Raw genomic sequence first — 21,666 nt, forward strand, 5'->3', positions numbered from 1 at the left:
GGCAGGAAAGGGAGGAGTACAAGACCAAAAGAAGCAAGGGCCGCACCAGCATCGTGAATGCGCATGCACGCGCGTGAACGTGCGCCAGTCTCTACGCGCGAGCCCGGGTTTCAGCACCAAGGCCAGAGCTCACATGCAGACCCGCGCTCTTTGGCCCGGTTGTAGACGAGCGGCGGAAAGACGTCGTTAACCGTTGGCAGACCCCTCCCACTCCAGTCCTGTCCACACACATTTAGGCACACCCGCCCAACGCAAACAAAACAGAATGAAGCATTGGCCCAGGAGAGGGCAGAGCTCCCGCCAGGCGGTACTCTCCACTCACTGAAAGTTTGAGATTTCAGCTGGAGTAGGAGAGGGTCTGCAGAATACTGGGAAGCGCGCCAGACGCCGGGACCACACCACGATCAGCACTAGGGGGCCCCCGCCGACTCAGAGTAAGAAGGAAACCTTGATAAAATCTGCAACGCGTGGAGGCTCCGCCTCTGCGAGTAGGAAAACGCTTTTATTCGGACAGGCTCCGCCCTAGTCTGTGCGGCGTTTCCAATTGCAGTAGAAACCCAGTCAGGTCTGCGTTCGCTGCGCAAGAACTATAGTCTGGTTTCCTGCAGAGAAGTCCCCTCAACGTCGTGTTGAATCTGCTCACTCTATTCAGTCACCGATGGAGGGAAGATGGCAAATCTGGGGAAGCCATTAACCCAACGGGAGACCAGTGTGTTCTGGTCACCTGGGCCTTCATATCTGGAAGCAGAAAGTAGCTAACAGATGACCCTGTGAAACAAACCGGTGGGCTTAGATGAGTGGGAGTGATAGAAGCCCAATTACCACACTACCTACAACCCGCTGTCTTCTGGATTACAGGTGCATGGCCCTCCGGCTGAATTTTGGCTTAGATACGGTTAACTTACCAGCACGATATAATTTTCTAAGTTTGAATACCCTTGGTTTATGCAGACCTTTCCCATTTGGTCACCAGCCCTGTCTGTCCTGGTTTTATTACACCCAGTGTGTGTGTGTGTGTGTGTGTGTGTGTGTGTGTGTGTGTGTGTGAGAGAGAGAGAGAGAGAGAGAGAGAGAGCGCTGTTATCTGTAAACCAACATTGAACCCCTTATTTATTGGTTCTACTGTTATCTCCAACCCCTGATCCCCATTTTTAGATGTCAAAACTAGGTTTACCATCTGGCCTGTGAAAAGATTTACTTCCTCCTTCCTAAGTGCCAAATCCTACACCTGGCCCCACTGAGAAAGATTCTGCTTAGAGACCAACATTCTCACCTGCCGGAGTCACTTTAAATGCATTCCAGGCACACGTCCAGAAGTGTCAGCAGAAGATGCCAGCCGATGTCTAAAGAGTGTGTGTGTGTGTGTGTCTGTGTCCAGTTCATGGGGTCTGAGCCATTTACCATGCTCCCAGGTTAGCCCAAGCATGTGGTACTTCACCAATTTCACCTGAAGCCACCCTCAATGCTTCATTGCGACAACCCCTACTCCGGTGGGAGAATAGGAGTTAGAGAGGCGTGCTACCTGGCCAAGCCTGATTGCTGAGAAATGTCAAAAGCCACCTTGAGCCCCATGCCTGACTCCAAAGGCCAAGACCTTTGGAATGACCAAAACCTGTTTTCTCAAAAGGAGACAAATGGAAAAATATGAATAACGGGGAAAGGTGGGAACAGAACTGTGGACATGACAGACTTGTTCAGTGTCACAGAGACGGTAGTGACACTGCTTGCCTGTTGCCCCACATGTGATGACTACCCCAGTGGTATGGAGAAATACCAAAGGATGTGGTGGTAGTCTGCAGGCGATGAGCGACATTAGAAGGTAGTCACCGAGGAATGAGAGCATCACCAGGACAGTTGCTTACTGCCAAGACTGGTGACCTGAGTTTGATCCCTGGAACTCACACAGCAAGAGAAAAACCAACTTCAGAAAGCTGTTTTCTGGCTTCTATGAATGTGACTCCTTATCTACAAATTAATGAATGTAAAAAAAAAAAAGTCATACAATCAAAAAAGAAAAAAGTTGACCAGGTCAAGTGTCTGAGGCAGAGCTGAAACCCAAATGAAAGGGTATGCCGGGAGGTTATCTGGAGAGAATGGGTATTACAGGCAGGCTGTGCAGTCGGGGCTGAGACCTGCCGGGCCTCTCAAGCTCCCCTGAAATATCCAGCCTCCCCCCTGCTGACCCTGGCTCTCTGTTTACCTCCATTCTCTTCCCCCTAAGCACCTGCTCTCAACTCCACTGCATGGAAATGAAACCCTCTCTCTCTTTTGAGATTTCCCATCACTCTGAAGCCATTCTCCTCACTGCCTCACCCAGCTCGTCCACATCAGCACTCTGCAGACTCCCGCTGAGCAGCTAACTGGGAGACTGCCTCCTTCCCCTCATGAAGGGCTAGGGGCTGTCCCCATGTCCTTACCATGCCATTCGTCTGTCTCCCCATCCCCCAGCCCCAGTGATGTGGCTTCAGGGATTTCTCTGGAACTTTATTTTTGTTTTCTCCCTTCCCTATTTTTAGCTCTCTCCCCTCCGAACCATCTCTGCATCCATCTGGTTGCCTAGAAACAGGCTCCTGGGCTGAGGGTGGGGGAAGGCCAGACACAGCCCAGGCAGGGGGAAAGGAAGCGATGTCACCCACTCCCTCTTCAGCGCTGCCCCCGGGGCTTCCAGAAGCCCACTCTGCCCTCTGCCCAGCACCCATAGATGTTTGCTAAATGGCAAAGCAACGTGTGAAAACCAGTAGCGAGCCTTTGCCGAGTCCCTCACAGCTTAAAAGGGCAGGATGGTGATTTCACTCAAGCCTCCCCATAGCTCACTTTTACAGAGGCCTGAGGTCATTCTTTTTTCGATATAAAAAAAACCCCTGAGGTTTCCGGAAGCAAAGCCTCCAAGCGTTTTCCAGGGAAACTCGACGACGCCCTGGAATTTTGCCTTAGAATATTGGTCTTGGACAGTGTAAGATTGGAAGGCACAGATAATTCTATAATCCATTAATTACAAGGAAATTAAAATTTAACAATCTTGCATGCACCATTCTCCACCAGCCTTGCCTCTCAGGACCCTGGCCCTGGTCCAACTATGCCACACCATGCTATGCCTTTAATACCTCATTGTGCCATCCAGTGCCATGCCCCACACCTTCCCCACAGCTAACACCACCCACTGCATTTCTACCAGGCCCTTGGCTCAGCTGCTCAGTGCTCACCTTCCACAGGCCTGGGCTTCTAGCCTATGTCTGTCATATCACCAACAGTGTGACATTGGCCAACCATACAAGCTCTCAGAACTTCGGTTTCCTCTGTGTCAATGAGAGGGTGTTCATTCCCACCCCCAGATTAAAAGGTGTTTTATAAACTGCAGAGCAAGAGCAGTTAACTGCTAAGTGATCAATTAGAATAGTTAATGTCGGTGTTATTTTATTAGGGCTATGGGATGGGGGAAGGGAGCCAAAATGAGTCCTGGGATTAGCCAGTGAGCTCCTGGCCTCCAAGCAAAAGGAGCCACGTTCCTGGATAAGGAGTATGGTAGCTTCCAGAGAAGCCCTTTCACACTGTGTCTACTTAAGTACTCAGTCCTCTACCATCCCCCAACCTGCTCCCTGTTCCCCACAACACCAAGGCCCACCCCTGCCTTCCAAATAGACTCTCTGGGCAGGAGTGGGAGGGGTTATCAAGGAGCAGCTGGGCCATGATTCAGCCTGAGTCACCCATCCAAACCCTGGGCCACCCCAGCCTTCAGCTGCTGGGGGTGGAGAGTTGCAGAAAAGTAGAGAAGGGGTCTGGGTGGGCATCAGATGGTGATCTCTCTCCTTTCCAGTACTGGAGATCCAACCCAGGACCTTGCAAATGCTAGCCAAGTGTTCTTCAGCTGCATTACAACCTCAGCTCAGTTTTATGTTTACTTTAGACAACCAGGATCGTGGTCAATTGCCGATATCCTAGTCTAGGCCTCAATCCTCCTCAATCCCATAGTTCAGGAGCTCTCAATCCTCCTGCCTCCTGAATAGCCGGGATTGCATGCCTGTGCCACCATGCCCAGCTTGTCGTGTTCAGGCCAAAGCACTCATGACTCTTGAGACAACATAATGAGGGCCCAGGAGCAATCCATGTCAGGGGTCAGGGGTCTTGTCAGGTGTGAGTTATCTGGGCTAAGTCAGGGGCTGCACAAACATGGGGTGCTGCATGTGTATATGTAAAGCCACACTATAACTCCCAGCTCTGTCCCTTGCTAACTGTGTGACCCTGGTGAGTTTCTTTTCTCATCTGTCTAGTGGGTGTAATAATTCTCCATCTCAGTTGGCTTTCCTTAAGAATCAAATATGAGGGGACAACTATGGAGCCCTTAGTGAGCACCACCATTGTGAGAGTGGGGAGCACAGAGTGCAGTGTGCAGCAGGAGAGGCATGGAGCCTGAAGGAATCTGTGGTCTGTGCGACTCTTGATGAGCTTGTGGAAAGGAACTGTGCATGTCTCCCTGGAGCACTGAACTGTGTGCAAGGATGGTGCCCAAAGATGGGTCTGCAAGCTACTACGAACCGTAAATCTAACTCCAACACATAACACACATCATGTACACACACATGTACACCCGCATCACACACATATGTGCATACCCACATGCACACACAACATGCACATATAACACAGACATAATGCACACACATACACACCACACAAATGTATACACACCACATACACACATGTGCATACACACATGCATACACAACACACACATGCACAGCACATACATCATATACATGCACATGTAACACATATACACACACCACACACGTGCACACACATTTACACCACACAAATGTACACACACACCACGCACACATGTGCATACACACGTGCACACACAACACACACGTGCACACGTAACACATACATACACCACACATATACGCACTACACAAATGCACACACATACACACACACACACACAATCCCTTGAGGTTTTGATATGCTAAAAGATGAAGTTCAGCCTGGGTGACAGCCAGTGCACAGAAGAAGGGGACGGGAACTACAGGTATTACTAACTGCCCACCTCAAAGCTTTTCCAAACCCCTTAGCTTCAAACCAAACTGGAATGAGGTTATCTGGCTACAGCCCAGGAGTGGGTGGGTGGCTTTGGGTGTGAAACATGACTGTGTTTGAAGTAGACATGAACGTGATGTGGGCATGACAGAGAGGAAGGGAGAATATGAGATGCACACTGAGTCGCGTGTAAGCCTGTGCATACAGGCACTCAGGATGGCATTGGGGGCCGGCTGCTGCCTCTGCTCGGATACAGTCTGCTTGTCTCCATGGCGCCGGTTGCCACACACGCTCTCTTCTCAGAAAGTCACTGGGACTGTTTATTCCACCCCCGGCCTGGGCACCCGCCAAGGAGCTGCAGGCACTTGTTTATCTTCTGGTGCATACGAATGTGTATGGCTCCCCAGCGGCAATCCAACCTGAAATACAAGCACATTCAAGAGTGCACATGCACCCCATAGGGGGTGTGGGGGGCCATGTAGGTTTAATACAAGGAGCCTAAGTCCCAGGTCTCAGTAGACCCTCCATAAAGGGGCACAAATAACTTTCCAGGGAGCTCCAGATAGGCAGGTCATCAATCAACACCTAAAATTACAGAAACTATGAGAGTCGCTTGTTCTGGGTTTGGTACCCTGCTTTTCCCCCATTCCAAGAATGAATTACTGGATAGTTGTTGGCCAGATCTGGATCACTCCCTGCTCCATAGATGGGTGCAGAAGTAGCCCCTGAAGGAAAATGGGGTTGTCACATGACAAAGGACATCCATGTCAGGCTTGCTATTAACAGAGGTACTCTCCATGAGAGCTATCCTATGCTGGGTATTTGCAGACCCCTGGAAGCTTAGTGTTATAAATGGTGACTTGAAATTCAGTGACCTTGCACAGGGATTGGGAGGAGGGCACTGCCACTACTTTCTTGCCTGTTTTCAGTTCCTTACCTGCTCCAGCAAGTGCCGGTTGTCCAGAAATTTCAAATTATGATCATATTAACAAATCTCTTTGGAACAGAAGCAGTCAGAGGACCCAGCAGAGAACACAGACAGAAAATGGCCTGGACCATGACCTCATAGTCGACCTTATTCAGACACACCCACCAAGAGGACTCTCAACCACCTAAGACGTTATCAAAGAGAAGTCTTCATTCTGTGGAATTATTTTGCCTGGGGTGCCTGGGAAGAATCCACAGCCCTATGAACAAGCACCTCCAAGCAGAAGGATTCTGGAGTAGATATTCCATTTTCTAAGACTTCCCAGCAGAACCAAGCTCCATTCAGCCACTGTGGCAGCTGGCTTAGTAACCTTGCATTGGCTGCATTCCCTTCTCAGGTCCCCTCTCACTCCCCAGCCAGTGTCCTAGCACCTCACAAGTGATCTGTATGCCCTTCATAGTCATCTCAGGCTCTCAGAGGCATCCCAAGGGTCTGCGGCTCACTCTTTCCTCCAGACTGCTGCTCTCCCTTGCCGGCATTCTGTCGCTCCCTTCTGCTCCCACCCCTCCGGTCTCAGTCTCCTCTGCCTCTGTGGAAGCTGTCACATTCATTTTTGTCCTTCCCTCCTCTTTTTTCCCTTTTTATGACAAGGTCTTATGTAGCCCAGTCAGACCATAACCTCCCCTGAGTGATGGAATTACAGATGCATTAACACCACCACCTTTTTTTCTTTCTGAGGGTTCAAACGTCTTGAGAAAGGTGTCTCCTTTCTCACTGTCCTTCCTTCTCCCTGTTTTCACAGCAGCCTCATGGTCCTTGGGTGGTGCTAGGGTTCCTCCCTCTCTTGCCTATTGGTTTAATACCTCCCCTCCATGTGCCAACTCCCTCCCTACCACCTGTGACCTCCACCATCAGTTCTCAGTCGATGGGTTTCCTGGTGTGCCTCCAGCTGCCAAGAATAGAGCTCAACTGTGAACTCACATGTTAGGGTAATCATCCCACAGGCACCTCCTTTCCCCAACATCCAATGTGTCCTTCATCCACAAGGTAGAACCTCAGAGGACCAACAGGAGCCTCTCTCAACATCCAAGACCACTTGATTTCCCCCCAATAAGCAAGAGATGCCTCCGCTCCATCTTGTCAGAGGCTTCCGGCTTCACTGATAACTAGTCCTCACCTGAACGACTGCCACAGACTTTGCGATATCCTTGGTTCTGCTCCAGAGCCATTCCGCCTCTGGGGAGATTGCTGTAAATCAAAGCTGGTTCTTGCCACTTCCGTGTGTTTCATGGACCTCCTAAGCCTCGGTTGCTTCCTGTATGTCTGAGAACCAATAATACTCACCTTGAGGGGGCAGCTGGCGAGAGGCGAAATGATGCATTTGGAACCAGGGTTTGTAAACTCTGGAGCTAGCTAAGTGCCCTCTTGGGCAGTCCAAGAACCATTTTCAGCACCAATAATGTAAGAGAGCGACGCTTGCTGTGCGCTGTCCGTGGTCCTGAAAACGGGCCCGCGATCTCTGTCATAAATTCCACGGTTTTAAGATTTTTGTCTTGCTTGTTTTACTGTATCAGTCTTGTCCAGGCTGATCTAGTTCTCACTATGTAGCTAAGGCTGGCTCAGAATTCAGGGTTACCTACCTGCTCTAGACCCCTGAGTGTTGGGATTACAGGCAGTATCCCTACTCCTGGCTTTTCCTGTGCATTTTAAATATACACTTGCCATCTAGGTTTTCTTATTATTACTAAGGTAAGGTGATCAGATAAGCAATGGTTCCTAAGCCCAGGTGTTGGCTGCAGGAAGTGACCTGTATAAATCTGCAACCCCAATCCGACCTGCTAAGGAACGGTGTGACTGCAAACAAGAAACTTACCCATATTTGAAAAAATGTGCATAGACTATTCACTTGACCTGATTGGACATGGGAGCCAATGACACCTATAAATCAAATTTCAGCTCTGCGTCCCTGCCTAAGACTCATTTGCCTTAGTAATCTAGCATAGGACTTCACAGTTCAGGCACAAGGATCTTTTATCACTCCCAAGACATCACAAGTCATCTGAGAAGTCCAAAGGGAGGGATCCCACTCCTCTGCTCAAATGTAGAGAGAAATGGGCAGTGAGTCCTCATGCCTTCAGCAGTTCACTCGAGTGGACTCCCTGAACATCTGCTTCAAGCTCCTACTTTTTTAAGACGGCTATGAGGCGATTTAATACTAGTCACAGACCTAAAAACTGAGGCTCAAAGCGGCAAGAGAACTTGTTGGAGAGTATCTAGAAGGAGGAGGACCGGGCATACCCTGATCCAGAGGGTGGGCGGACTCCCCGTCGGGGAGGCTGCTGCAGGGAGGACACAGAGCGCCTCCCAGCCCAGGGCCGCCACTCGCAGGAGCGTGGGCAGCAGCGAGACAAAGGGCTGGGGGCGGGGCGGAGGGGGCAGAGGCCGGAAGTGCGGCCGAGAGGGACGCGGGAACTTTCCTCGCCGAGGCAGCGAGCAGATCCGGACGACCCGGGTTCCGGTGAGGCTGCCGCCCGTGAGCCCCGGTGCTCCGAGCCGAGCACCAGGCGGGCGCGCGGCCCCCGGGGCCGGGCGGCGTCTGCCGTCCCTCGCGCGCCCCCGCGGCGCCCCCTCCCGGCTCCCCGAGTGCGCCCAGCGCGCATGCCCGGGGCGGGGCGCCCAGCGGACCAGGGACGGCGCGGAGTCGGGTCCGCCCGCCAGCGCGGCCGGGAGCACCGGGGTGGTCTGCGCGGCGCGAGCCGGAGCTACGAGGAGCCGGCGCGGGTAAGCGGCGGGCGCGCGTGGGGCCGCAGGGCGCGCGGACCGGGGCCGCTGTCCAGGGTCCTGGGCCGCGCGGGGCTCGGGTTGCGGGGCGGGGGCGGCGGGGCGGGGCGCGGTGGGGCGGGGCCCCGGTGAACGGTCCCGGCCTGTGGTGTGGGCAGGCCGCCCCGCGTCCAGCCCCGCTGCCCGCCGCTTTGTTCCGCACCGCGGGTGCGGGAGGGGGCGATTCCCGCCACCGGGGGGAGGGGCCGTTTTCATTGATTCATCCCACCCGTCACACACCCAGTGTGGCACACAGTCCTGGACGTGGCCACACACGGCATTCATGCCTGGGAATCTTATTTTTGGATGAGGCCACAGGTACACACACACACACACACACACACACACACACACACACACACACAACCATGGGCTTTGGTCATTCCATCAGATTCACACATCCGGCCACCTGTGCAACCCACCTAGTGCACCCAGTTGGGGCTACGAACTCATAGCATCAATCTGGATCCAAGTCAGCAATACTCTAATCGACATCTAATCACCATCCTGTTCTGACTTGTGCTTATGCCCTCCTGTACCCTACACCCTGGAACAGGCTGTGACCCTGTGCACACCCTTGCTTTGTCTCTTAGCTTGCTGCTCTTCTTCAACCCACACTAGCACAAATCTGCACACCCTTGAAGACCCATCCTTGCCCTTTGGTGGATTGGTGGATGGACAGACCGATGGCCTGGGGAATGTTTCTCAAGGAAGGCCTTTTGTTATAGACTCCTTCTTCACCTGCGGCAGCTGCCAGGGGGATTGTTGCTGTGGGGGCACTGGGAGATGAGGGGACAGGTGGCAGAAGACTGGGATTTTTCAGTCACACTCACAAGCATGCACAAGCTTTTGTCAGTCTTGTTACCATAGCAGGAGATGTTTGCAGGTGCCTGGCAGCTCTGGCCCTGGCTGGGGGTGTAGACTGGGAAGAAATCCTAGAGGGAAAGGCAAAGCCAGGCTAGCCTTATATCTCTCCATTCACAGGGTTGCCCTACGTGTGAGCCAAACACAAGGACTTATACACACAGGCTAGCTCCCCCAAGGTGAGACTGTAAGGCATGTGGTGACAGAGGCACACAGGGACCCAGTGACCCCCGACAAGGCACAGGCCATTCTATACACATGGGGTATACCAGAGCACACCAAGGTCTTCTTGATTAGGACACAGGTCCTGGGCCCAGACTGGTCTCAGCTGGTGTCTTCCCACCAACAGTCTACTCACTCATTTGCATACCAGGTAAGCTGGCCCATTCACCTACAGGGTTATTTCAGCCTGCCACCTATACTGGATCACGCTCTCCAACTGTGAGAGGGGAGAGAGGAGAATCCTTAGGAACCGAAGGGCCAGGGACTGTGTGTACAGCAAGAAGACCTTGGGAGATGAGGGCTGACACCTGAGGTTGTTTGCTGGCTTCCACGTGTGCGTGAGGATGCCCACATTCACGCACACGCACGGAGACGAAAGAAAAGAGTCAGCGTCAGAGCGTGGACATTGATTCATAGACTGGGAAGCATCCAGGCTTTGAGCTCAGACTCAATTAATTTTGAACCCCAGTCTTCTTCCCTTTGTCTTCACGCCCTCGGTGGTCTTTCCCCCTTACTTCTGTGTCCTCATCTGTGGTAGAAGATGGCAAGGGTTCCCGTTGTGAAAGTGCTGTGCATAGAGTCCAGAAGATAAGATGAGTCTGGGTGTGCCAGATCCGGGGCTAGGCACACAGGGCTAAGGGAGCTGTGTTCCAGAGGTAATGTGGAGGGAGAGGGTGTGGGGTTCCTAGTGTCCGGAGGCTACTGAGAGCTCTTCCCAAACCAGGAAGGATCCAGCAGACCTGTGAGCACTAGACCCTTTGGAATCTGTCTCTGGGCTATTGGAGTGGCAGACGGAGGCTCCCAGAGTGGAAAGCCCACACAAAGTCACAGAGCGGGTTAGTGAGTGACTAAATTGGAGCTTTACCCACATCCAGCCAAGCCGTCCGTCCCCTGTACGGGACCCAATTCATCTCGGAAGCTGAGAACTTGGAATAGGAACTGGGACACCCAGCTCTTCTTGGGAGGTTTTGCCAAACGGGGCATGCTAACATGTGGCCATGCCTGCCCGTCAAACATTCTGCCTTCTTCTTGGGAAATAGGAGCCCGTCGCCTGCATGATAGGTGTATGGGCTCTGTATGGAGTAAGCTCTTGGGCAAAGTCACTTCCTGCTTTTATTGGCATGTGAGAAGTGTCAGAACTTGGGGGCTACGGAACTTGCATGGCAGGCTGGTGATAAGATTAAACCCACCCAGCCTCAGAGACGGGTGTCGATGTGCAGTTAGGGTCAGTGTCCAGGACACCAGAGGGCGGGTGGTGACTGTGGCTGCTTTGCCTCCTCAGGCCGTTCTATTCCTCTCCAGCTGGCTGCTGCTCTGCAGGGAGCTCGCTCAGCTTCCCAAATCTTAGTTTGCCAGAACAGCCTGGACATCAGATTTCCACATGAACACTACGAGTGTTCAGATGATGATGAGTTTGCTCCTTTATTTAAAATTGACTTAAAAGGACTAGAGAGAGTTGATGTCCATCACCCACCTAAAAAAGATTTGCATGGAGCTAGAGACTTGAAGGTCCCTGAGCCTCACTGGTGGGCCAGCCTAGCCTAATGAGTGAGTCCCAGGTCCCAGTGAGAGATCCTGTCCCAAAAAACAAGGTGGACAGCTACTGAGGAACAACACCCAAGGTTGACCTTTACTTTGTGCAAACACACACACACACACACACACACACACACACACACACACACACCAGATTTTAAAAATAATTCGTTAGCATCGTAGGGCCAACAAGCACGTCCTAAAGGCAGATTTTTGCTGAATTTTGTCTCTGCTTGCAGCCATTTCAGACTCAGCCCCCCACCCCCAACCCCTCCTGGGAGCACAGCTGGGCTCTGACAGGCTGAGTAGATAAAAACAGGCTTTCCATGTACACAGCCTGGCCCTAACGTGAGCAGAACCATGCACACCCCTCATCGTCTCTAATTCTCACAACAGGCCCCGTGGGGAAGGAGGTGTTGAGTGAGTCGGGGTGGGGGTGGGGGGGTCAGTGAGAAGGGCCCTGCTTGAAACCTCAGAGTTCCTGAACAGTGAACTGTTTGCACCCTCCGTCCAGGCCACACACGAGAAGCAGGAGCTGGTGTGGGGAGACAGCTAAGGCTGGCTGGGTTACCAGTGTGAAAGCAGGAGGAGTGGCGACCCAAGGCACCCTCCTTCAGCGTTTGCTGACCCTTCCCGGCTGGCAGTTGTCAAGTTCCAGAGGAGGAAACAAGGAACATGGCAAACAGATCTTGGGCACTTTCTCTTCCCCATCCTCCCAGTCGCTCTGTCTCATAACATCCTTTTCCACAGTCCCAAGGACAAGATAGGTCACAAAATCGACCTGGACAATTCTTTTGTTTGGCCTTCATTGTATGTGGGGGTGGGGGGGAGAGCCAATACTTAAAATATATTTTAAGAAATCCATATTTGTGACTTTACTCAGTGAATTAAGGGACCTGGCCGCAGAACTTCCACACACACTTCCTGCTTTAAACACAGTGGTGTTTACTCAGTACCTCAGGATGAGCCCCCAACCTCTCCTTTCCCAAGGCCTTTCATGTTTGGCTGCTACTACCTCTTCCTCCCATGTCTTCTCTCTCTGATTCCAGCTCTACTCCGGCCTTCTCATGGGTGGCTCAGAAGTTAGGGGCCTTCCTTGGCCACACGTCCAGACCAGCTTCCCAGTCCTTTGTCCTCACAGCATCTCATATCAGAAATGAGATCATTTCTTTACCGCTAGCATAGTGCCCTCTCCTCACTCTTGTCTGTATCGGAGTTCAGGGACCACCCATTCTACAGCACTTATCCCCAACACGAGGAGCTTGCATGGGTGTCCAGCACGTGCTATGTTAGCAGGTGCACCCTCCTTTGCCTCAGCAACTCCTCCCAGTCTCCTGCACTTGGGGGTACTGGGATCTCTCTTGCTTCTGGGTCTTTAGTCTTTCCCTTGTGCTATTCCAATAGTTCCATCCATGGGCAAAAGAAATCTGGCTAGGGGTGGTAGGAAGGGGGCATGGAAACTAGTAGGCCCGGAAGACTTCCTGGAGGAAGGAATATATAAACTGAGCACTAAAATTTGATAAGATGCCAACCGCAGAGGTTGTGTGAGGGCCGAGACGGGAGGGAACTCCAAGCCATGGCTGTGCACAAAGCAGTCACATGGTGTGTGTGCAAGTGAGCGCATGCGTGTGTGCACACACATGCACTTGGGTATAAAGGGGATAATAAAAGATAAATACCTACAAAGGAAGGAAGTGATATTTGGGACTTAGAAGCACGTTAAGGAGATGGACTGGCCCTCCCAGAGAACCATTTCACTTCCCTATTTTTTCAAAAAAGTGCAGCCATGCAAAACGTAGTGAGAGCCCCAGCCTCCCCCTCCTAAAGTCCAAGTCTCCATCACCCGTTTGTCAGACTAGTACTTAGCAATCTGCTGTGCTGAAAGTGTGTGACACACCGGATGTCCCCTGACAGTGACCATAAATGGCAGGGTTCCTTGTCTAGGGATCCACAGGATGATGCTGTTGTCTTGCTGCTTTCTTAGAGTGCTGAGATGGAACCCAGGACCCCGCACACGCCGGCAATCACTCTACCACCGAGCCATGAGAGCATGGCTCTTTGTCAGTTATTTTAGAGTGAACACCTCACCTTCTGTTTGCTTCTTAAAAGGTGATGTAGTGCTGTAGGGATGGCTTATCAGTTAAGAACACTGACTGCGGGGTTGGGGATTTAGCTCAGTGGTAGAGCGCTTGCCTAGGAAGCGCAAGGCCCTGGGTTCGGTCCCCAGCTCCGAAAAAAAAGAACACTGACTGCTCTTGCAAGAGACCCCTGTTCGGTTCCCGGCACCCATTGTTACAACACCTGCAATTCCAGCTGCAAGGGGATCTGACGCCTCTGGCCTCCTCTGTATGAATGCGCACATGCCTTTATGGAGACAAACACCTACATGTAATTTAAAATAAGCATTCTTTAAAGACTTATTTATTTTATGTATACGAGTACACTATCACTGTCTTCAGACACACCACAAGAGGGCTCCAGATCCCACTACAGATGGTTGTGAGCCACCATGTGGCTACTGGGAATTGAACTCAAGACCTCTGGAAGAGCAGTCAGTGTTCTTAACCGCTGAGCCATCTCTCCAGCCCCTAAAGTAAGCTTTTTTAAAATGGACTCAGACAGGATGCTATACTACCAATAGCATTTCAAGTGTCCTGAGACTCCTGATTGCCTCAAAAAACCACAGGAAGCTGCTGTCCCATATGGTTTGGGACTGTACTAAATACACCTCATGATATTCAAGCCACCACAAGACCACTAACAGCCCATGCTTCTCAGGACACATAGCCATTGTTACAGCACATGTACCGTGTTCACCTGCAACCCGGATTCACACACCACCAAGGGCACGTGAAGAGGAGGCTGTTCCACACTCTGATCCCTGGTCTCACTTTAAAGAGGCCGTCACAATGACAGTTTCATGAGATTTTTTATCTTGGAATTGTCTGGCTGTAAATAATCCCACGAACTCGTGCGTGGTTTTCCTTGGCCACACGCTTAGAATCCCTGGTTATTCCTTACGTGTCTTTGCTTGCTCACCTGATCGTGGGCATCTCTCCTCATCACTCTACATGTTCCAGCGTCCGTGGCGGTCCATGCGAGTGTCTCACACACCCTCACCTCTTCCTGATTTTCCCACCACCAGGTGCTCTCCTGTGCCCTGTGTGCCAGCAGTGTGTGTGTGAAGGAAGGGAGCGAGCTGGCTAAAACACGATGCGTCTTGTGGATGTGTGTGGAGATGTATAAATGCCCTCCCTAAAAGATCACAACTGATTTAATTTCCCAACAACAGTGAGAAGGGTCGGGGTTGGGGATTTAGCTCAGTGGTAGAGCGCTTGCCTAGGAAGCGCAAGGCCCTGGGTTCTGTCCCCAGCTCCGGGGAAAAAAAAAAAAAAAAGAACAACAAGAGTGAGAAGGGTCTGGGTCGAGGAGTAATATCTCTAGGTGTTCGAAGGGTGGTTCAGTCCTTCACAGAGCTGATGTGGACCAGGAATTGACTTTCCATGTGTGTGCTAGTCTTTCTTGACTCTGATGCGTGGATGAAATAACAAAGTCCCCATTGCTTTAGAAGCGTGTGTGTGTGTGTGTGTGTGTGTGTGTGTATGTGTGTATGTGTGTGTGTGTGCATGTGGGTGTGTATCTCTGTGTGTGTCTGTGCATGTGGGTGTGGGTGTGTCTCTGTGTGTGTGTCTATGTATGTGTTTATGAGTACCTCTGTGTGTCCGTGTGTGCCTGTGTCAGTATGTGTGGGTGTGTCTGTGTGGGTGTGTATCTCTCTTGTGTCTGTGAGTCTGTGTGTATATGTCTCTGTGTGCATGCCTGTGTGTATGCATCTGTGTATGTGTATGTGAATGTGTGTGTCTGTGTGCATCTGTGTGTCTGTGTGTGTGGTTTATGATTTGTTTTGAGGCCAGGTCTTGCTATAGAGCCCAGGCTGGCCTCAAACTCAAGCTCCTGCTTTTGTTGCCAAACACTAGGATTAGAGGCGTGCCCCACCGTGGAGCTAGCATTCAGCGAATATATATCTACGACGAATCTAGCAGCCACAGCATTCTGGATTTAAATTCAGTAAAACAAAACTGGGTGTGGTGTCCTTAGTCCCAGCACTGAGGAGAGAGAGGCAGGCTGATCTCTGAGAATTTGAGGCCAGCGTGGTCTACATATCAAGTTCCAAGTGAAGCACACAGTCTACACATGAGTCCCTATCTCAAAATGACAACAACAACAGCAGCAACACCCAAAGTGGATGTAGAGGGACAGCCAGGATTGGAGATGGCTATTTTATACAGGATAGGCCAGGAAAGATCTCAGAGAGTAGACCATGCGGATACCTGCAGGGAAATGGTCAAGGAGCCACGAGGTAGCCCACTGAGCTAAAATAACATACAGAGAAGGGAGGATAGTAGGAGGGTGAGAGGAGGCAAGAGAACCAGCAAATGGGGGGGCTATAACCAGGTCCTAGATAGGTTTTGAAGGCAGATTCATTTTATTTTGCTGATGGGTGGTTCAGGGTGTGTGAAAGCCAAAAGAGACTCAAGAGCAGTAGTTCTCAGCCTTCTTGGTGCTCTGATCTTTTAATACAGTTCCTCATGCTGGGGTGACCTGCCAACCATGAAACTATTTTCACTGCTACCTCATAACTGTAATTTTGCTACCGTTATGAATCGCAGTGTAAATATCTGAAATGCAGGATACTCGATATGTAACATTAAGAGAGTCACAACCCACAGATTGAACACCGCTGCTCTAGAGATTCTGGCCTGAGCATGGGTGAGATGGTCTGGACACAGGTAAGAGGCAATCGCCAGCTATGCCCATTCTGGCTGCTTCGTGAATAATTAGTTTTTCCTAGGCCCGGCTGCCTGCAGGACCCTCTTCTCAAATGCTCCCCAGGTATCACGAATTCAGCTCACCCTAAACAGAGTTCCCTCCCCTCCCAGATCTCCAGCCCAGCACTGTTACGCTGTAATCCCTACCTACCCAGTATTCTGCAGACCATGCAACATGCAACATGCACACACACACACGCACATGCACACACACACACACACACACACACACACACACACACACACCATCACTACAGCCAGTTAACGGTTCTTCAGCTCTCATTTCTGCCTTCAGGGTGGTATCCCACCTAGATCACTCAGGGTAGCTGGCCAGGGCCCATTGTATAGAAGGGGCTCTGAGAAGGAGTGAGGCATCGCTCATGAGAGTCTGACTGACTGGCCTCCTGCTGGGTCTTGGCCAACTTCTCTCTCCTTTCAGCCCCATTGCCACACTATCTCAGAGCAGTCTTTGAAAGCACACAACCATGTCCTTTCCCTGACAGACCATTCACAGCTCCCCAGGGCCTACACAGACATAAACCAGTGGCCTACAGACATGTTTTCTTTGGCTCACATCGTGTTTGGGGTTTTTATTTAAATCTTGAATTAGTTAGCATATTTTACATCAAAGTCCAGCTTTCTCACTCTTCCAAAGACACTAGGAAAGCTCCTACAGTTCCCAGGTTTCATTTCTCTGGGGCGGCACTCGGCCCCTCTTGGAAAAGCTGTGTCCTCTGTCATTTGCCATGGTCACACTACTCCCTCTGTGTCCCTCACACAAATGACCCATCTGGCCCAGTGACACTAAAAGTTTTCAGCCACTGGGTTTTTTTTTTTTTTTTTTTTTTTTTTTTGGTTTTTTTTTTTTGTTTTGTTTTTTGGGTTTTTTTTTTTGTTTGTTTTTTGTTTTTTGTTTTTTTTTTTTTTTGGAGCTGGGGACTGAACCCAGGGCCTTGCGTTTGCTAGGCAAGCGCTCTACCACTGAGCTAAATCCCCAACCCTCAGCCACTGGGTTTGAAGACAAATACATCACATTTAGAAGCATGAGCTGAGGCTGACGGAGTAAGGAAATGACAGTGAAGTTTAAAAGTCAGATCATAGCCACTGTGTGTCTGTCCATCTGTCAGTCTGTCTGTCAGGGTTTGGTCTTACTGAAGCTTGACTTCAAACGAGAATATCTCCTGCCTCTGTATTCCAAGTGCTGGGAGTATTGGCTTCTTTTTTTTTTTTTTTTTTTTTTGGTTCTTTTTTTCGGAGCTGGGGACCGAACCCAGGGTCTTGAGCTTCCTAGGCAAGCGCTCTACCACTGAGCTAAATCCCCAACCCCGAGTATTGGCTTCTTAGAAAGCTATTAGGTGTGATGAAGCAGGGGAGGGATAGGATTGGGTTTATATTTTTAGCTGAGACCTTCTTGACAAGGGGACCAGATGTGGACAAAGAATCCAGTGAGGAACCTGGACAGACTGAGTTGTCCCCCGTGGAGTGTCTCCTAAGCCTGAGTCTGTTCTCTCTGTTTCAGAACCAGACAACTGTCTTGAACTCAAACATGGCTGTGAGGGTAGATGGTCAGTCCTAAAGACCCAGCCTGGCCTCACCTGCTTCAGAGGGACTCCAGCCCCCTGTGATCCCTCTGCTCCCCACAGGATGGGAGCCTGGGCACTGGAGGCCCGGTCATGAGGGACCGATGCTCCTCTCCAAAGGCCATTCCTGCACCCCCAAGGCATATCCTGGACCAAAGCCTAGGCATGGACTCCAGACACAGCAGCTCGAGTGGGGCTGGGGAAGGGGCCTCCTGTGCTGAGAAGCCTGTTGGGAGCTTAGCCTGCAGCCCTCTCCCAGAGACAGTGAGGGCACATGGAGCCTTGACCTCAGAAGCCTCTGAAACAACTTTGTTTGGGAAACCGGAGCCCATGTCCTCAGTAGAAGCTCCCTCAGCCGCAGAGGTCAGAAATCCTTCGTCCTCGGAGAAAATGGATTCCAACTCCTTGAAGCAGGAAGATTCTACTTCCTCAAGAAAAGAAGGGGCTGGGTCCTTGAGAAAGGAGGAGTCCATGCTGGTGGGAAAGACAGAGCCTCTGATCTGTGGAAAAGGGGCATCTGAGACCGGGGTAAGGGTGGAATGCTCAGCTCCAAAGAAGGAGGAGTCTGGGTCCTTGGGAACAGTAGACAGGGCATGTTCCAGCAAAGTGGATATAGTGCCCCCAGGAGGGGAAAATGCTGGGTCTTTAAGAAAGGTAGAGACTATAGCCTCAGGCAAAATGGATCCAAGAAAGGAGAACCTCATGTATTCCAGAAGAGAGTACCCTGAATCCACAGGAGAGGGAGATCTTGTGTCTCCGAGGGGAAACGACATGAAACCCCCAGATAAGGCAGACCCTGGGTTCTCTGGAGAGCTACCCCCAGGATCATCAGGCAAGACAAAACACGTATCCTCAGTCGCCGTTGCTCCCGTGACCTCTGAAAATGTGAACCCTGCATCCTCGGGGATAACAGATCCTGTAGCTTCGGGGGATACAGAAACGTTGTCCTCAGGCAAAGGGGACCCCCGGTTTCTTGGGAAGAAAGAGCCTGTCTCCACAGGAGAGAGTGGGCCTGTGTCTGTGAGAATGGCAGAACCAGTGTCTGCGGGACAGCCGGAAGGTATGGTTCCAGCAAAGAAAGATCCTACATCTGCAAACAGCACAGGACCTTCAGGCAGAGTGGACTCTGTTTCCTTAAGAAATTCGGAACTTGTGTCCCCAGTGAAACCAGAACACTTGTCTTCTGGGCAGGCAGAACGTGTGTCCTTGGTAAAAACAGAGACCTTATTCTCAGGAAAAGAAGATCCAAGGTCTTCTGGAAGGGTGGAAACGACTGTCACAGGAAACATAAAAACATTTCAAAAGGGCAATCCTGAGTCTTCAGGAAAAACAGATCCTGTGTCTTCTTTTAGTTCAGGAGATGCCGGGTCTCTGGGGACATTCGGGTCCCTGTCTGCTGCAAAAACTGAAACAGTGACTGAGGGAAAAGGAGACCCACAGTCCTTGGAGAAGGCAAGTCCCACAGCCTCAGAAAAGGCTGATCCCCTGGCTTTATGCAAGGAGAGCTCTGCAAGCCAGGGAAAGGCAGAAACTGTTCCCTCTGGAGAAGTGGGCTCCACGACTTTAGGGAAAACGGCCTCAACGAGTTCAGGAAAAACGGCTTTGGTGTCCCCAGGGAAGGTGGATCTCACCGCCTCAGAAAGAGCCGAAGGCGTTCCAGAGCTGAGAGCCCCAGAGAAAGGGAATCCTGGGAACTCCACACGGGTAGACACCACAGAGCCAAAATCTGGGGTCAAAGTGGTGACCCAGCTTCCAGGTGCCACATCCCCAGGAAAGGTGGAAGCTCCGTCTTTGCAAAAAGAGCAGCCACAACCGTCTGAGAAGACTGATCCCTCCGGAAAAGTCGACCCCACGGCGTCTGTGGAGCCTGTGTCCCTGGGGAAGGCTGACTCTGCATCTACATCTCCATCTCCTAGAAAAGCAGAGTCTCAGACTTCAGCAAAGACTGTCCCTCAGGCTCCAGACAAGGCCACGTCCGCTTTCAGGCAATCAGATGGTACACCCTACAGCTCAGCCCAGCCCCGGAGAGATACCAGGAGCATCGGGGCCCTGCCAGAGCCGGAACCCTCTGCCAGCACCAGCCAGAAAGACCTAGCCGCAGTGGCAGCTCAGAAGAGCCCCAGCGCGGAGGGTGCAGCGCCCCCGCCAGGGCCACGGACTCGCGACAACTTCACCAAGGCGCCGTCGTGGGACGCGGGAGCGCCACCGCCGCGCGAGGACGCGGGCACGCAGGCTGGCGCGCAGGCCTGCGTCTCGGTGGCGGTGAGCCCCATGTCTCCGCAGGACGGCGCGGTCGGCCCGGCCTTCAGCTTCCAGGCGGCGACGCGCGCGCCCAGCCCCGCGCCCAGGCCGCCATCGCGCCGGGACGCGGGCCTGCAAGTGTCGCTGGGAGCCGCCGAGACGCGCTCGGTGGCCACGGGGCCCATGACTCCGCAGGCCGCAGCGCCGCCCGCCGCGCCGCCCGTCTTCCCCGAGGTGCGGGTGCGGCCAGGCTCGGTGTTGGCCGCCGCCATGGCGCCCCAGGAGGCTGCCGAACCGGTGCGCGACGTGAGCTGGGACGAGAAGGGCATGACGTGGGAAGTGTACGGTGCCTCCATGGAGGTGGAGGTGCTGGGCATGGCCATCCAGAAGCATTTGGAGCGTCAGATCGAGGAGCACGGCCGCCAAGGGGCGCCGGCGCCGCCGCCCGCCGTCCGTGCGGGCCCAGGCCGTGCAGGCTCTGTGCGCACCGCGCCAGCCGAGGGCGCCGCTAAGCGCCCGCCAGGCCTCTTCCGCGCGCTGCTGCAGAGTGTGCGCCGGCCGCGGTGCTGCTCGCGGGCGGGACCCACAGCCGAGTGATCTGTTCCCGTTTTTGTAGGCCCGGGTTTCCAACCTTCTCAGGCTCCCATTCTTGATGTCTGGCCCTTGAAAGCTATGTCCCACCCCTAAGTGCGTCACGCCTCCGAGGAGTGAGCAGCCTTTAGGGACTTCTTTCCAATCCCTCCTTTCTTTCCCAAACACTGACAAAACCACCCTTATCCAGTCCCTTTGTGGCCACGAGCCCACACACCCAGCCCTGACAACTCCACCCTGGTGCCCTCACAGCCTTTCGCTCCACTCTCGCGGGAACTACTGGGAGAGCACAGGGACCTGCTCCCACCCTTCCACCCTAGAGTTGAGGCAGGCTCCTGAGACGGCCAGACTGGTGCTTTGAGGCTTCCAGTGGGCCATGTCCCCAGAACGGGGAAAGACTGCATGCAGATCTTTAAGTGTTCTTTCACGTGTGCCAGAATTGATATAAGGCCACCAGAAAGGCAGGCTCTGAATAGGAGTCTCGGGGGAGGGAGGGGGGCAGTGAGTCTCTGAGCAGTGAGGGGTCTCCACATGGTGCTGGCCCCATGGCCAGGGCATCTGTTGCATGCTGTTGGTAATCTTACCCCCATCCCTGTCTCTCCCTACCTAGCCCAGTGCCCTAGCCCTATTTCCTCCCCCTACCCAGTCACTATGCACAGTTCCCATAGAGGCCAAAGGCTAGGAGTGCCCTGGGACTCAACAGAGGATAGTCATGGAAAGGCCAGAGGGTCTTAGACAGGACTGAAGGTCATTGTAAGGCTCATAGAAGGTCTCAGGCCATCGATCACCTGGGTGACAGCTGGTCTTGGGTATTGGGAACAAGATGGAGGGCCCATTTGACATTCACAGCTGTCTTTTAAAGGTTCCTCTCTTATCCCTCTCCCCACACCACCCACAATGCTGTGAGACCCACATTCCTTGTAACCACTGAGTGTCCTGGTCCGTAAGCCTCTAGCCTCAGTTTTTGGCTACTAACTGTCACAGTATACATTGGTAATAAAACCTTTCCCCAACTCTC

At 52.3% G+C, this 21,666-nt stretch overlaps 1 protein-coding gene and 1 long non-coding RNA gene across 2 annotated transcripts; both read left to right on the plus strand.

Moving 5' to 3' along the window:
• The first annotated feature begins 83 nt into the window (after nt 1-83).
• On the plus strand, nt 84-2,033 carry LOC147999983 (uncharacterized). Its single transcript, XR_015641465.1, has 2 exons — nt 84-858; nt 1,156-2,033. It is a non-coding gene; the product is annotated as an uncharacterized LOC147999983 (long non-coding RNA).
• A 6,610-nt stretch (nt 2,034-8,643) lies between these two features.
• Gprin1 (G protein-regulated inducer of neurite outgrowth 1) lies at nt 8,644-21,661 on the plus strand. The gene is given in 2 exon segments (NM_001400700.1): nt 8,644-8,746; nt 17,756-21,661. A coding segment is annotated over 1 exon segment (2,745 nt). The 5' UTR covers nt 8,644-8,746; nt 17,756-17,909; the 3' UTR covers nt 20,655-21,661.
• The last annotated feature ends 5 nt before the right edge of the window (nt 21,662-21,666 follow it).

This window comes from Rattus norvegicus, chromosome 17 (genome assembly GCF_021556685.1).
Source record: "Rattus norvegicus strain SHRSP/BbbUtx chromosome 17, alternate assembly SHRSP_T2T, whole genome shotgun sequence".
Taxonomy (NCBI): Eukaryota; Metazoa; Chordata; class Mammalia; order Rodentia; family Muridae; genus Rattus; species Rattus norvegicus.